The 14,634-nt window shown below is 38.0% G+C and overlaps 2 protein-coding genes across 4 annotated transcripts; one reads left to right on the forward strand and one right to left on the reverse strand.

The window, feature by feature from the left end:
* The first annotated feature begins 357 nt into the window (after nucleotides 1–357).
* On the forward strand, nucleotides 358–7,838 carry LOC116720399 (coiled-coil domain-containing protein 149-like). 3 transcript variants are annotated; one of them, XM_032563650.1, is made up of 13 exons: nucleotides 358–552; nucleotides 1,539–1,700; nucleotides 1,793–1,831; nucleotides 2,112–2,219; nucleotides 2,351–2,467; nucleotides 2,876–3,048; nucleotides 3,205–3,277; nucleotides 3,401–3,485; nucleotides 3,591–3,738; nucleotides 3,878–3,954; nucleotides 4,063–4,098; nucleotides 5,836–5,910; nucleotides 6,011–7,838. In XM_032563650.1, exons 1-13 carry the CDS (start codon nucleotides 502–504, stop codon nucleotides 6,517–6,519), a joined length of 1,653 nt encoding a protein of 550 aa, XP_032419541.1. In that variant the 5' UTR covers nucleotides 358–501; the 3' UTR covers nucleotides 6,520–7,838. The 3 variants fall into 3 exon arrangements, with proteins under 3 accessions (XP_032419541.1, XP_032419542.1, XP_032419543.1); XM_032563652.1 differs by lacking the exon at nucleotides 358–552 and adding an exon at nucleotides 608–628; XM_032563651.1 differs by lacking the exon at nucleotides 4,063–4,098.
* A 252-nt stretch (nucleotides 7,839–8,090) lies between these two features.
* On the reverse strand, nucleotides 8,091–10,195 carry LOC116720401 (extracellular superoxide dismutase [Cu-Zn]). The gene is made up of 2 exons (XM_032563653.1): nucleotides 10,060–10,195; nucleotides 8,091–9,009 (listed from the first exon to the last, which is right to left on the reverse strand). Exons 1-2 carry the CDS (start codon nucleotides 10,071–10,073, stop codon nucleotides 8,376–8,378), a joined length of 648 nt encoding a protein of 215 aa, XP_032419544.1. The 5' UTR covers nucleotides 10,074–10,195; the 3' UTR covers nucleotides 8,091–8,375.
* Between the last annotated feature and the right edge of the window lie 4,439 nt (nucleotides 10,196–14,634).

Raw genomic sequence — 14,634 nt, forward strand, 5'->3', positions numbered from 1 at the left:
TCCGCAACTCTGTAAAAAAAAAATATCACATTATAATGAGATAGTATCTCAAAGTAATGAGATACTATCTCGAAATGAGATTATTTATTTATTTATTTATTTTTACCAGAGTGGCAGAAACTGGCTTCCATATTAGCCTGTAACTTTGCTTTTAGTAGAATATTTTTTCATACTTGAGTAGAGAATTTGAGTACTTTTGACATCTCTGTTAATGTTTTACGCCCCATTGTCAAAACATTATGCCTAAATATTATTTGAAAAGTAACGCAACAGCTTGACTCAGCCAGAGTCAGCTATAATGGCGCAGCTTAATTTAACAGCGCTCGTGAATGCACCATGACGCAAAAGTGACGTTGAGGTCTTAGCGGAAGTGATGCAGTTCACGTCCTCCATCAGCTAATCCAATTTGATAATGCGAGATGTCTGAACTGTGCCGAACTGACGCAGTGATGCGAAGCTGAAACGCAGGCGGATTTTTGGTCAACTGAATCGGAAGGTGAGATGGATCCGTCCAGGAGGAGTGAAAGCGACTGGCAGGGGCTGCTTAATGAGGTGAGGCTGAGGAGAGAGCATGGAAATGTCCACTAATGCATCCCATTAGGATGGAATAAATGTCCAGCAACACACAGTAAGGTCACTTTATTTAAACTAAAACTAACAGTATTCATGTCACGGGCAGCTATAAAGTCTAATTCAGGTTAACATGATGTGTAAAAATCTCTGTCGCTGTAGTCTCTGTAAAGCTATTTTAGTTTGAGGAAATGCATGTTTATTTCTTCGTGGCTTCATTGACGAGTACAGTGGCAGCACACGAGTACAAGTATTTCCAGCTTGACTTCAATATTTTGTCACGTTACAAACTTATTGGGAAACATAAGGTAACACTATTTGTTTAGTGGAAGAGGAATGATTCATTGTGTTCATTTTTTTTTGAAGAAGTAGTGCTGAAGTGTAGTCAGTGCCTTTGAATCAATGTTTTGCAGAACCACTTTGTGCTGCAATTTGCAGCTGTAAATCTTTAAAGGTATGTCTTTACCAGCTAGAAAATTACATTTTTCTCTATCATTCTCTTTAGTCAGATAAGCAATTTCAAATTACTCCACACACAGTGCCCTGGATTAGTTACAGCTCCTTCAATCTCACCATCATCTTTGAACAGTTTTGCTGTCTGTGCTTAATAAAAGCAACCCCACAGTCTGATGCTGCCACTAACATGTTTCACTGGAGATGGTGTGTTCAGGGGGATTTGCAGTGTTAGCTTTCTTGATGTTTAATGCATCAAGGTCATGACTTGGTAGGTTTGGAGTTGTGCTATATTCTTTCCATTTTTTCATTATTGAACAGTGCACTGCAAGATTTATTTTTTGATTGCGATGTTGTTTTATAACCTAACTTCTCTAAAACTTTCTCTTTGATCTGCCTGTGTTCTTTAGGGTTAGGGCTCTAATAAATGTTTACTTCATGGATTCAGAGATTGTAACTTTCAGGATGCTTAGTTACTGAAAACTAATGTCACGCTGCGTCTTCTTTCTGTGCAGTTCCTGGTTTGTAAGCGTAAGCTGGACAGTAAAAAGGAAGCTCTTCTGATACTGTCTAAGGAGTTGGATACCTGTCAGCAGGAGAGGGATCAGTACAAACTGATGGCCAACCAGCTCCGGGAGCGACACCAAGGGCTCAAAAAGCAGTACAGAGAACTCATTGTAAGCTGAAGTTTAAAAGATTTATTATAAGAGAGAACAACAGAGGATAGAATCAGTGTTTACATTCTATTCTTTACTTTTACAACTAACAGGATGGGGATCTCTCTCTGCCACCTGACAAAAGGAACCAAGTGAGTAATTTCATCCTGATTATATTGTTTGCACGGTGCTCAAACCTTGCTTTAAGTTTCCGGTGACACCACAGACATTCAGCAGAATAATCTGCACACGCAGCATGCGTCTTCACTGACATAGTGGCTGTTTAAGGACCAGATGAGACAGTTTTGATGACAGAGTAGACGCTGACTCAGGCCCTCTCTGAGCGAGCAGCTGTGTTTTCTTATATATAATAATAATACAGAAATCCCAGCTCTTGTTTACATGTTATCATTTGTGCTTTTCGTCACTCAGGTGAATTTAGCTCAGCTGCTGAGGGACTCCAGAGAACGAAGCAGTCAGCTTTCTGAGGAGATTAAAGAGCTCAAACAGCGACTGCTGGAAGCTCAGGGTGACAACAAGGTACGACTTTCATCGCATCAATATGCAGCTTTTACCAAACTGTGAGGGATTAACTCAGAGTTGATTGGAGAAAAACAATGACTCTAACCACAACATAAAATCTTTAGAGCTCTTTTGCTGTCTTCCTGCAGCTTCTGCGGATGACCATCACCAAGCAGAGGCTGGGGGATGAGGAGGTCGGAGCTCGACATTTTCCAGCACACGAGAGAGAAGATCTTGTGAAACAGCTGGAGCAAGCGAGGGAACAGGTGACTGCTTGGTTTAGACTCCTAGCAGGACATTCTCCAACAGCTTTGCCATAATTTAATCAGCCCGCACGTTTTTATAGTTTATGCTGGTTTAGCTAATTTAAAGGCAGCGAGGCTGTACCATTTTAATGACTGAATGTTGGCAGTGTCCTTACCACGACAGAATTGAATGTATGTTTTCTGCTTCGCTTGTAAGCGAAAGTAGTTTTAGGAAACTGTTCTGCTATAATCTGTTTTTGAGCTCCCACGAACTGTATCTGCTTAAAATTAAAGTCAGGTTGTTTTATACTTTATTTATGGTTGTACTTTTACTTTTTATTTTATTAACTAAATATTTATTCAGTCTTTTTTTTTTACGTTATTGTTTATTATTACAGCATATTTTATCATTGAATCTTATTCATGCAGAACGAGGTGCTGGTGCACAGCGTAAAGTCGCTGACGGACGAGCTCCAGGATGTGCGAGCCGAGCGGGACGTGTTCCAGCAGAAGGCTCACCGGCTCAACGTTGAAATGAACCACATCATGGGGAACGATGAGAGCCGATTCCTGGATATAGACGCCCTGTGCATGGAGAACAGGTGGGGCGATTTTTAAAAACCATTTTAATGGACTTCATGCATAACTCCTTATTATCAGTACTTTATTGGTTCAGTTAGAAATATGCTCTCTTTTTTTTCTTGGCTAACTCAATATTACTGAGGCTTTCCTTATGGAAGATTTTTACATTTTTACAGGTACTTGCATGAGCGACTCAGTCAACTTCAAGAAGAGGTAAACCTGCTTAAAGGAAACTTGGCGAAATACAAGGTAGCTACAATTACTTTATTTTTTCTTTTCTATTATTGCTCTTCTTTTACATTCTGTTATAACACAACTTTTTTTACATTTAATTTATTCAGTCCAAACTTTATTCTTGATGATGAATTTCAGAGTGCTCTGGAGAGCAGGAAGAACTCTAAAATGAGCGGCAAACCCAACAGCAGCGCTCTGACTGGAGTTCTTTCTGCTAAACAAGGTCAGAAATCTCACATAAACAGATTTGTTTCTAAATCTTGATTAGCCTTGTCTCATGATGAATGGCCTTCGCTGTGAACTGTAACCGGTGGGGTGGGGATTGCAGTGAAGGAGCTCTTGCTATCTGAGGAAAACGGCTGCAGTTTGCCAGTGACTCCTCAGTCTATCTCAGACCTCAAGTCTCTGGCAACGGCTCTGCTGGAAACCATCCACGAGAAGAACATGGTCATCCAGCACCAACGCCAAATCAACAAGTACTGAAATCATTGCTCTTTTTCACGTCCCATTGTTTATTTAAATTTGTGGATCTGACATTAGCACAAATGTTTTTGTTTTTTTTTGTCTGTGAACTTGATGATTGTGTTTTGGTTTTTTTTCATCCATTGTGATTAGGATTCTTGGAAACCGAGTGGCAGAGCTGGAGAAAAAACTCAAAACTCTTGAGATTTCTGGATTGTGGAGTCTTCCAGGTGGATACACACATCTTGGTTTAGATAACTCAGACATTTATGTCACTAACCAGTAAAGTGAACAATAATTTCCTCTCCTCGTGCTCTTTTTCTCTTTGCTGCCTGGAGGCCTGACTTATAATGTATCTCTTGGAGTATTTGGAAGTATGCTCTTCTAATAGCAACACATTTTATTTCACCCAAGTTTAAATTGAATGTTTCTTGCATTACTTCTTATGTCTGCAAGCATTTACTCAGGGTGTAGCAGTACATGTGTATTTGTAAAACAGCAGTGGTACAAATTTCGTTTTGTGCATTAAATCAAATTAGGAATTGTAAACAAGCTCGTTCCAAGCAGGAATATGTTTTCATTTATTTATGTTTAGTACAACAACAGGAAATAGTTAATGAATCTTCTTTCCGGGACTATGAACATGAAGACAACAATAACAAAACTTAATCTTACCTTGTCGACTTTAACTCAGTGTGATAGGCTAAACGAAGAGTTGATTTACATATTTCTGTCCCACTTAATTGACTGCAATTTGCTCATTTTTTTTAACTTGTGTTGAATCTACTTGACTGTTGTTGTGTTCTATTTCAGCTTATTATTACATTTCTTTCTTTCTTGTTTTTCCAGAACTTTTGTTCAAGTGAGGTTGTTTTATGGGCTCCAAAGATACACTAAACATATTTACATGAAAATTTGCTGAGAAATTTAAAGATGGAAACGTAAATGGCCTATTTACACAGTTGATCAACAACAGCAAAAAAAACAACAAACAGTTGATATGGGGGTTAGTTACCAGATCAACTTTAAACTTTCTAAAGTTCTGTGCTTTCCGCACCAAAGCATTGTAAACATACAGCTGTTGATGTTGGAAGGAGCATAAAGATTTTAAATTATCAGCATTTTGTGTTTCTGGTGATGTACAGCAGAAAATGAGCAGTGGACGTATGGAAAGCCAGAAGGGTCACAACCTTTGTTTTTTATCACCTGGAGCAAATCTAATAAATTCCGTTAAATGCACTAAAAGTCGAGGTTTTCCCCTTGGTGATTAAATATTTCTAAGCCATTTTTTATGCATTTATCTTTATTTGGCAAAAGAAATAAGTCATCTTACTTGAAGTAACACTTATTATATAGTTATAGGTCTTAATCCAACTTTTTAGCAAAGTCGGTTACCTTTTAGTCTGCTCTCATAATAAGTGGATTAAATCAAATGTTCAACATTATTGTTTTTGCTGTTGAATCAAACCTACATTGAACTGTGATTTACAACCAAGTTACTTGATACATGTACTGTTACAGCCCTATTATTGACTCTTGCTTCTCTAATTTAACATGTTTTAATTTGTTTGCTAGTAGGGGAGCACCGATTTATCGGCCAGCCAATTTATTGGTGCCAATTTCCTTAATTTTGGGAGATCGGTGATCGGCCGATTTTTACATGTGAAGCCGATCTTATCCACCGATGCCATCAACCTCCGCAAAGGTCTAAAAATCAACCACTGTGCTTTTCTTTTCTCCCATGAGAGAGGTTTGACTGACAAACCAGCCGACCAGGTCATGTTTGCAAGTTTACAGTTAACAATAGTCACCCCATTATTGCCAATTCAGAAACTTTCTTGATATATTGAGCAACATTTCGGACAAAAATATGGTATCAGCCAAAATCGGAATCGGTAAGTTAGGCTTTTTAAAAGATCGGTAATTGGCGATCGGCCAGAAAACTGCATTCGGTGCACCCCTATTTGCTAGACATTGTTTTCATGATACAGCCTTTATAGCTATTTTGGAATTACACCAAAACTGCAGCTACTAATATAGACTTACGAATAATGCTACGTAAACTCAAATATTATAAAAAACTAACGTTACATAATATTTTGTGGTAATAGGAGGAAAAGATGCTATCATCTTGAACACACATTTACCTGAACAAGTCGAATCACTTGATCCTCCCCAACAGGAAGGTAAATATTTAATTGATGCACTTATCAGCTTTAATTGCCTGTAATTAAACTGTGCCACAGAAATATTACCATTTTTTTGTTTGTTTGGTTGTTTCTGAAGGTGTCAGTGTTTCTGCAAGCGTCAAAAACCAAGTCTGTGCAACTCCAGCTGGGTCAGATTCTCAAGAAGATGCACAAACATCTACCAGCCTGGAAACATCTCATCTCAACCTTTCAGAGCAGCTGCCAGAGGAAGAACCAGCAAGCCCTGAAGCAGAAGCAGCAAACAACGAAGACTGTCGTAAACACGACAGATCACAGACGACAACTTGCACTGCTCTATTATTGAGTGACTGCGGTCCTGAAGTGGCCTGTCTGTGTGAACCCCACCCACCATCTAGTCTCAGTCAACGGTCAGAGAGATCTGAACCAATCACAGGAGGAGACGATGAGTCAGAAGAATGCAACAGGGGGGTAGAAATGGTCCAAATAGAGTCTGACGTGAACAATGAAATCAATAACATTGATAGGCAGCAGAGGGACATCCAGTCAGATCAGGAGGCACATGTGTGTGACAGTGATGATGCACACAGTCTTCCGGGAGATGCTCTCTTGTCTCGTAGCATTTAGGAAAAGATCCTGTGGATCAAAATCAGGTTTCTTAACTTGGTCAGCTGTTCTTACTTTGGTGAGATCTCTGGTGTGTCTCTTATCCCCACCTTTTGCACATCCTAATCGCAGGACTGCCGAGCCATACATCTGTGTGTGATTACTGAGCATCCTGTTTTAAACCGCTGCTATAACAGCGCCTACTGCTGGCTGTAGGGATTTTATTCCCATCTATGAAAAAAACATTACATAAACATGGAAAAACGATTTATAGTAAGACAAAGCACAGAGTGGATTGTGCTCAAAGTTTTAAGCTACAAAACAGTTGCTCTGAAACTAGTTCACAGTGAAGGAAAGTGCATGTGGTAATATAAAACCCACTGTTTTTAATCATGTCTATAATTTTGTGTTAGGAGCACATATCCTATAGATGTTGTCGTCTCTGAAACTATTGAAATAGAGACAGTGCTGACCAACTTTGTTGGCACCCTTTTTAAAGACATCTTAAAATAAATTCACCTTTTATTTCTGTAATATAATCTCTAAAATACATTTATTGTGTAGGAAAATTAAAGCAATTTTAAGTTTTTTTTAACTGAATCACTGGTAGCCTAATGTTAGCACTCATGTTGTCAATACATTGCACAACTGCCTTTTTCTAAAATGGCACACAGTCTTATACATCTTTTCACAAGGTTGGAGTACAGTGAGACGGTTGTTTGACAATTTGTCTTTGCACAATTTTTTCAGATCTTCCACCCCTTATTTAGCTCACCCAGCTGGTTTTCGATATGTTTGTGGACTGCCATGTCCATAGCAGAAGACAACATTTCTGTGTTGATTTGAGCATGCTTCAGATCATCTTTCTAGCAAAGAGCTGTGTTGAATGTTATTCCAATGGGTTCTTATTGTTATGTACTCGTAGCAAAGTTTCCACGGCTTTAAAAAAAGAACCAGGTCCACAGCATCACAGATCCATCACTGTGTGAGGTGAGTTTCCACCTCTCCATTCTTTCAAACTAAACCCACCTGGATTGTTTTCTACCTAAAAGCTCAAGCTTATTCTCAAGCTCTTGCATGTAATTGTAATGGAGACTTGGTAACACTCAAATGCCATTTTATTTTTTTTCTCCCCACCATTGACTTGTTAAATACAAGTATGTTAATTAGTGAATTAATGCACTTTTTAATTTACACTTATCAGTGTGGCTTTTTAATCCATTACCATGGGTCCCTATAAATTTACATCTTTATGTAAGCATTACTTGACCCTGTGCTGTTACATAATTTTGCTCATTTTACAGAAGCACCTTATTGCACAATAAAAACGTCATAACTAATGCCTCCCATCATAATTTATCATAAAGAAAAGATTTGATTTATTCGTTAATTTGTGAGAATAGCATTTAACATGAAAAGCACAATGTGCATACATATGTGATAAGCTGCCGTGGAGGACAGACTAAATACTGTTTCATGAATCTTTGGATTGTTTTCTTAAACATCTGATAAATGTCTGTAAATCTGTTTAAAACAAAAAAATGCATACACACAAGGCCCAGATGACATTTTGTAACAGACTCAATACTCGGTTTTTATATTGATTGGAATGTCTTTTTAATATGTTACAAAATATGATAGTTGCTATCCAATACATATTATCCAGATAATTAGAGTAAATTTCAGAGGAGTAGTAAAGTGATTAAAGTTCAAGTTAAGGTCAGCAAAAGTTCACATATAAATTGTACTATTTATGGCATATTTGGCTTAAAATTGAATTCTTAGTAAACCATGAATTTATCTTCCGTGAGCGGATACTCCCAACTACTTAAAACTTGGATAAATTCTGTGTTAAACAACACTCCTGTATTGTGAGCCTAGTTCCTCCTGACCTGCCTTGCCAAACGCTCATGTTGCATATTCCAGGGGCTGGAGGAGGACATCCCGATAACGCAGCAGGCAAGCCTGCGGCCTGCGTTCCCATGGAGCAGGCTCCCGATGTCTCCGCCGAGCCCCAAGTCGTCTCTCTTCTCATGGATCACCACCGCTCTTCCGAGCGCAGACAGGTTTCCAAACAGGGTGGCCTCTGATTCAATCAGCTCTTTGATTTGTCCTTCCTGTGAGATGAAGTTACCAAAGTCTCCTGGGTGTTTAGGATGGTTCACATCAAACGGGTTGTAGTGACCACCGGTTGAGTCGCATCCCCGGCTCAGGTCTCCGTACTGATGGATGTGCACGGCTCTGGGTTCTGGAGCATCCTCTGTTGGGAAGCCATTGAGCCGAAGGAGGACTTGAAGCTTTCCCTCAGACTGCTCTTGTTTAAACAGCACCTGCCCGTATACCTTGGGAAGCCCCTCAGGAAGTGAAGTGCTGGGTCTCACTTTGCAGGCTGCATACAGAGTGCCATTGTATTGAGAGACCTCTGGAGGAAGGAGAGTATCGCTGTTTGCTGAGATGCATTGACAACTGGCCAGCAGTACCAGCAGAGCAGTTTGCAGTCCACTCGATGACCTGGAACATAACAGGATTAGAAGACCAACTCAGAAGAATGGATTACAAAAACCATGGAATAAACAAACAGCAACTTGAACAACAGATCTTTTTAGAAAATAGCTTCTCCTTGCATAGCGCTTAACAGGTCATTCACACACACATCCACACGCTGATAGTGGCAAGCCACTGTTGCTCTGGGGCGGTTTGACTTGCACTGGGGCCACTGGGCCCTCTGATCACCATATAAGTTGTGTTTAACAGTTTAAACAGTCTTGTGAGAAGAGACTTGCATCACTGACACTGACGAGGTTTTAGTTTAGTCATGTTACACAAACCAAGATGTTTTCAAAAGTAAAAGCATATGCAAATGTTTGCTAGCAGGTATTTTAGGTCTTTTTAGAAACCTAAAAAAAACAACTTGTATTTTAATCTGTTAAATTCTAAAAGCACATGGTTTGTAGAGAAGGGGTAACAAAGTCCAGTCCATGGTATCCTATTAATGATTACATTATTTAAGTTGTGTTGAAGAAGAGACACAAATTACAAAGAAGTAAGCAAAAAAAACAAAACAAAAAAACTGATTTTCGAATATAGTTATTAAAAATTTGTTTTATTTACATGTCCAAACATGGAACCTGTAAGTCAACAAAGATGTCTTTTTTACTTAAACTTGGAAATTACAAGTGAAAATCTTCAACAAGAAGATTGAGTTGTTCTACAAAAAAAGAAAAAAAGAGAGCTTGTCTTGAAGCCTTTCCCTGCTTAAACAAATGTGATTATAATTGATGGCTGATTAAGCTCTTACTGAAGTGCGGTTATCTGAATCTGGCCTGTGAAAACATGCTGTGTGATGTTTGTCTCAAAAATGTTGTTTTCAGCTCTTCATTTTTATGCTGCTGGCCAACAACTTTTTAACATTTTGGAAACTAGTTACGTAAGCTCCCAATGTTGGCATGGTTGCACATTTTCGATTATTTAAAAGACTAAAAGAAATGGGTTTCTAATCAGGCAAATCTGAAGTAGTTATGCAGTAAGCAAAAATATGCACTTGTAGGATCGCACACTTACCTGTAAATGCGCATGGTCAGCAATAAAAACAAGACTTCAAGCTTCAATGTCTTTTTACGCTGTTGAACGGCAATATAGTGGTTCTCTGAAAAAGACACGATGCCACTGTTTCCTAACAGTCCGTGCGCGTCAGTGGGCGTTTACATGCCGAGGGTGGAGCGCCTTTCCCCCATTCTCTTTCTTATTGGTTAGGGGCATGAGCGTTTCTGTCTGTCACGCATGTTTTCTTAGAGGAAAAATATATATAATTACAGGTGTCTTCAATCTCTGCCGACTCAAAACACGATTTATTTAATTACCATAGATTATTGCTTTTGCGCAAGCAACTTGGTGTGTGTCAACAAAAAATGCTTCAAAACAAGAAAGTGTAAAAAAATAAATAAATAAATAAATAAAAAATTGGAAGGAACCAATAATGTCTGCAAGCAATTGCAAGCTGTTAGAGCGCTGTTAACCCATACAGTATGTACTGGATTACAATACAAGATTTTTCATGTGCGTAGTGTTTTAGTAAGAAAGCATGTTTTTATCGCAGGACGTATTGATGCTATTTAAGAGCCCATGACAATAGTCAGGTGACGCTTTTCCAAAAATGATTATGAGTTAGTATGATCATCGTTTTGACAGTTTGCCTGTCTGTTAAGGAGTTTCAAACTTTTAAAATTCCATCATTCTGTTGCTGGAAAAATCATTTATTTTTGGTCAACATTCAAGACCGCTATCAATCTTCCCAGGACTGAACTTCTGCAGTTTACTGTTTAGAGAAGATGCAAGAGCTCCATCTGAGACTGTACAGCAGAGGCCTTCAAATCCAGGCCTCCAGGGTCAGTGTCTTGCAACTCTTAGACGTCTCTCCAGAACCAGAATCAAACATGAAGAAACAGCATTTCTGTTTTTCTGCTCCTCTGATCCAGAGCAAACTTCCTGAAAATTGCAAAACAGCTGAGATACCATTTGTGTCTCTAAACTTGCTTTCAAAATTGACTTAGCAGATTACACCTTGTTGGGAATTAATTTTAAATCTTAGGTTAATGCAAACAGCAATGCTCATTAGAATTACATTTAATGCATGAAGCAAAAGCATAAAACACACAAAGTTAATAGTTGAGAATTTTTATTTTTAAGTGAAAAATGCTTCTTGGTTCATCTCAGTCAGAGCCATCAACGGTAGATGGTCACAACGATGCGTATCTTGAACAGCTGAGAAAGTCTTTCCTGCACCAAGTTTGTGAATCTTTTGAAGCAGCTATGAATGGACCTAGCATTTGTCGGATGAGCATCGGGTTGTGAGGACAACCTTTCAGTAACTGTCTCTGCCCAACCCTCTGCAGAGGAGCTGGTAGGTTCTTTAAGACTCTCGGTGGCTGACTCTGACGAACGTTTCTGCTTCATCTCCCTCCACTGACGCAGGCAAGACTTCAGGTAGACCTCTAAACAACACCTGTATACTCTCTTTTCGAAACTAGAAATGGGATGATTAAAAATGAGTCACAGACATGAAAATGTGAATGAATACCAACGTTTCAGAAAACTGGGTGAAAAAGTCATAGAACATACCTATCAGAGAAATGCTTAAAGCTCAGTTCTGATAAAGCTCTTCTGGGTTGGTTGGGTGGAATAATTTGACGAAGTGTCTCCAGGGGATTAAGGAACAAATCTGAGTAACTTGACGCCTCAGTGATGGACCTCATGGCCTTGAAAGAAATGTGTTCAGGACCTGAAAAATTAGGAGAAAAAAAAAACTTTGTCAGTTCTGCTCTGATGTTCATGGCTTTATGATTTATTCTGTAATATTCCTAATGTTTGTATTATTAGGTGATCCTCCTTTCAAAGTAGATTCCAGACTCACCTTCCTGATCCTCATCTTGCTTGTTCTGTAATCGCTGATCAATTCCTGCACTTTTAGCAGAGATCCTATTAGATGGTGGCATACTTTCTGTACCAGTATCTCCAGAAATGTAGCGTTTCTCTGCACCAACAGCTGGATCAGCATTGCTTTGCTGTTTGTTTTCTTTGAAGGATGGATCCATGTCAAAGAAGAAAACATTTTTCTTAAATCTGTAAAACTGACTGTAGCTGCCAGAAGTATCAGCATTTCCTTTTATAGTTTCCACAGATCCCACGTGATGTTCCAAGGGACCTGGTGAATTGTTCTCCATGACGGTTTTCCCTGCTTGGTGGCAGTTCACTGTTTGGAATGAGCCTGTGAATGAAGACAGATACTTTTAAATGGATAAAACTTATTTCTGTTTTCACAGCCAACCCAAATGTCTTCAACAGAGCGGAATGTTTGACAAGACGTCGGCTTGACACATCAAAATAACAGCTAGATTCAGCTTGACTTACTCTTTTTTGCTTTTTCTTTCATATTTTTAAAGGTTTCACCTGGTTTCATCTCACATAAATCTTTTCCACTGGGCTCAATGGCAGTTTTTATGCTGTTTTTTGCTTTTTTTTCTGTATCAAAACAATTCTTCTCAACATCAGAAAAACTAGGTAGCATATTTGGGGAGGAAGCTGACACAACGTTATAGTCAAACTTTTGATTTTGGTCCAAAATATTGGACCACATTGAGCTGTGTTCAAGAGAAGTATGAACAGATTTTGTGTTAGTTTGTTCTGCCTCAACACCCAGCTCTTGCTCTGCCTCCTGACCGTCCTTTTCTGCTGATTTAATGTGCTTTCTACTTTTTGGTTTATGAAATATCCTTCTACTAAATTTTCCTTTCTTCTCAGCAGATTTGGGCTCAGATTCATGTGGAGGTTCGCTCACTGTCTGTTGGTGTTGGTGAACAACTCGCTGGCTTTTAAAAAGCCTTTTAAATGCTGCTCCTTCTTTTGGCTGGTAATGGGAAGCCTTTGTTCTTGCAAAGTCTCCAGCTCCATCTTGATGATCTTTAGTCTTTGAGCTAGAGGTTGATGGCAACAGCTCATCCAAGTCAGCAGCAAACTGTTTAGGTTGTCCCGAACCTAATATGGACATGTGTGCAGGGTCAGAAGCTGCAGTTGTGTGAGGAGACAGAAAGGAAACAGCTTTGCTGCTTCTCTTAGTGGGAGGCCCCACTCTTTTGCTCTATGGAAAGAAAGAAAAATACTTCAGTGTAATTAAGTACGTAAAAATACTTCCTGTAGTAATTCAGATTATAGCAAAAATGTTTTATCTATCTTAGCACACATTTGCAAACATGAAATAAAACATTTGAGATTTTAAGACACTTTAGGTGTCTTTTGTTCTCCACAAATCAGAAAACTGCAAAATAGATGAAACACTGACTTAATTTAATTCAAGGCTAAAAACCGCCTGTTTAGAGTTGCTTTTGAACCATAATGGCAACATATTTGATATGTATTGATCATTTTGATCATGTCACTCAACAAAATGTAATGTTTGTTTCGCATTTCCCAACTGGTGACTACATGATGTTTTTATAAAAATAAAAACATAAAATGTTTGGATAAAACATTTATCCAAATATACAGTTCGGATGACTTCATATTTTTGTTTGTTTATATGTATGTTTGCTTTTTCGTTGGTTGGTTTGTTTGTTTGTTTGTTTGTTTGTTTGCTTGCTTGTTTGTTTGTTTGTTTGTTTGTTTGTTTGTTTGTTTGTTTGTTTGTTTGTTTGTTTGTTTGTTTCAACCTGATTTCAATTTACATCTTTTGGGTGACCTCACAAGCTTAATGTTAACAGTTCATTTGGGTGAGAACACATGCCTGTGTTTATTTTAGCTAAAGGGTGCCACACAACTGAGCCATAAAATAAATCCAGATTTTTGTAAATTTTGTACAGCAAATTATAGATGATTTTAAGGTCAAAGTGATGGTGACTTTACTAAGTTTTAAATTAGATATATGCTTTTTTTCATCAGCAATCATTTTCGATAAATGCCTTTTACATTTATCTAAAATGTACAAAATACTGAGAAATTATGCTGAGAGGCAGAAAATAAAAACATGACCTATAAAAACCAGCAATATACAAGTACAACTGACCATTCAGTCATCCATCAATATATATATATATATATATATATATATATATGTTTTACCTTTCTGAAGGGAAACATCACAAGATTCTTGTTCTTGCTCTGTTTGTAAGACAGTTGTGATCAGTTTCAAACTTCTTCAAACTCTGTTGGATGTGGATTTTCTGCTCTCCTGAGTGAAAATGAGGACGGAAGAATTCTGCATCACTGAAAAATTCTCTCCTTACTCTTGAAATTATAATGTCACAGATGAGTGATGTCACGACTGATTATGACATCTAGAAGAACTAGATTAAATCTAGAACTAGATTGATTCACTAAATGCTTTGCAAGCATTTATATATATATATATATATATATATATATATATATATACAGTATATATAATGTTCATGCATGTCCATATATATATATATATATATATATGGACATTTTTTACCCTGAATTTCTGTTTCACTGTTATTTAGTTTGTATCAGTTCTGTTTTAAAGTACTAGCTAAAGTACTAGCTGTCAGGAAAAAATGAAGAAAAATTAGAAAAATAATTGAAAAATAAAACATTTATAATCTTAATTGTGTATATATAACA

Source organism: Xiphophorus hellerii, chromosome 5, assembly GCF_003331165.1.
Source record: "Xiphophorus hellerii strain 12219 chromosome 5, Xiphophorus_hellerii-4.1, whole genome shotgun sequence".
Classification (NCBI taxonomy): domain Eukaryota; kingdom Metazoa; phylum Chordata; class Actinopteri; order Cyprinodontiformes; family Poeciliidae; genus Xiphophorus; species Xiphophorus hellerii.

Bases quoted from the DNA above. Each gene is read 5' to 3' on its own strand.
- LOC116720399 (XM_032563650.1), top strand. From the start codon at position 502: ATGGATCCGTCCAGGAGGAGTGAAAGCGACTGGCAGGGGCTGCTTAAT. The intron at 1,832-2,111 runs GTGAGTAATTTC...TTCGTCACTCAG, and splicing joins CACCTGACAAAAGGAACCAA to GTGAATTTAGCTCAGCTGCT. The intron at 3,049-3,204 runs GTGGGGCGATTT...ACATTTTTACAG, and splicing joins GCCCTGTGCATGGAGAACAG to GTACTTGCATGAGCGACTCA.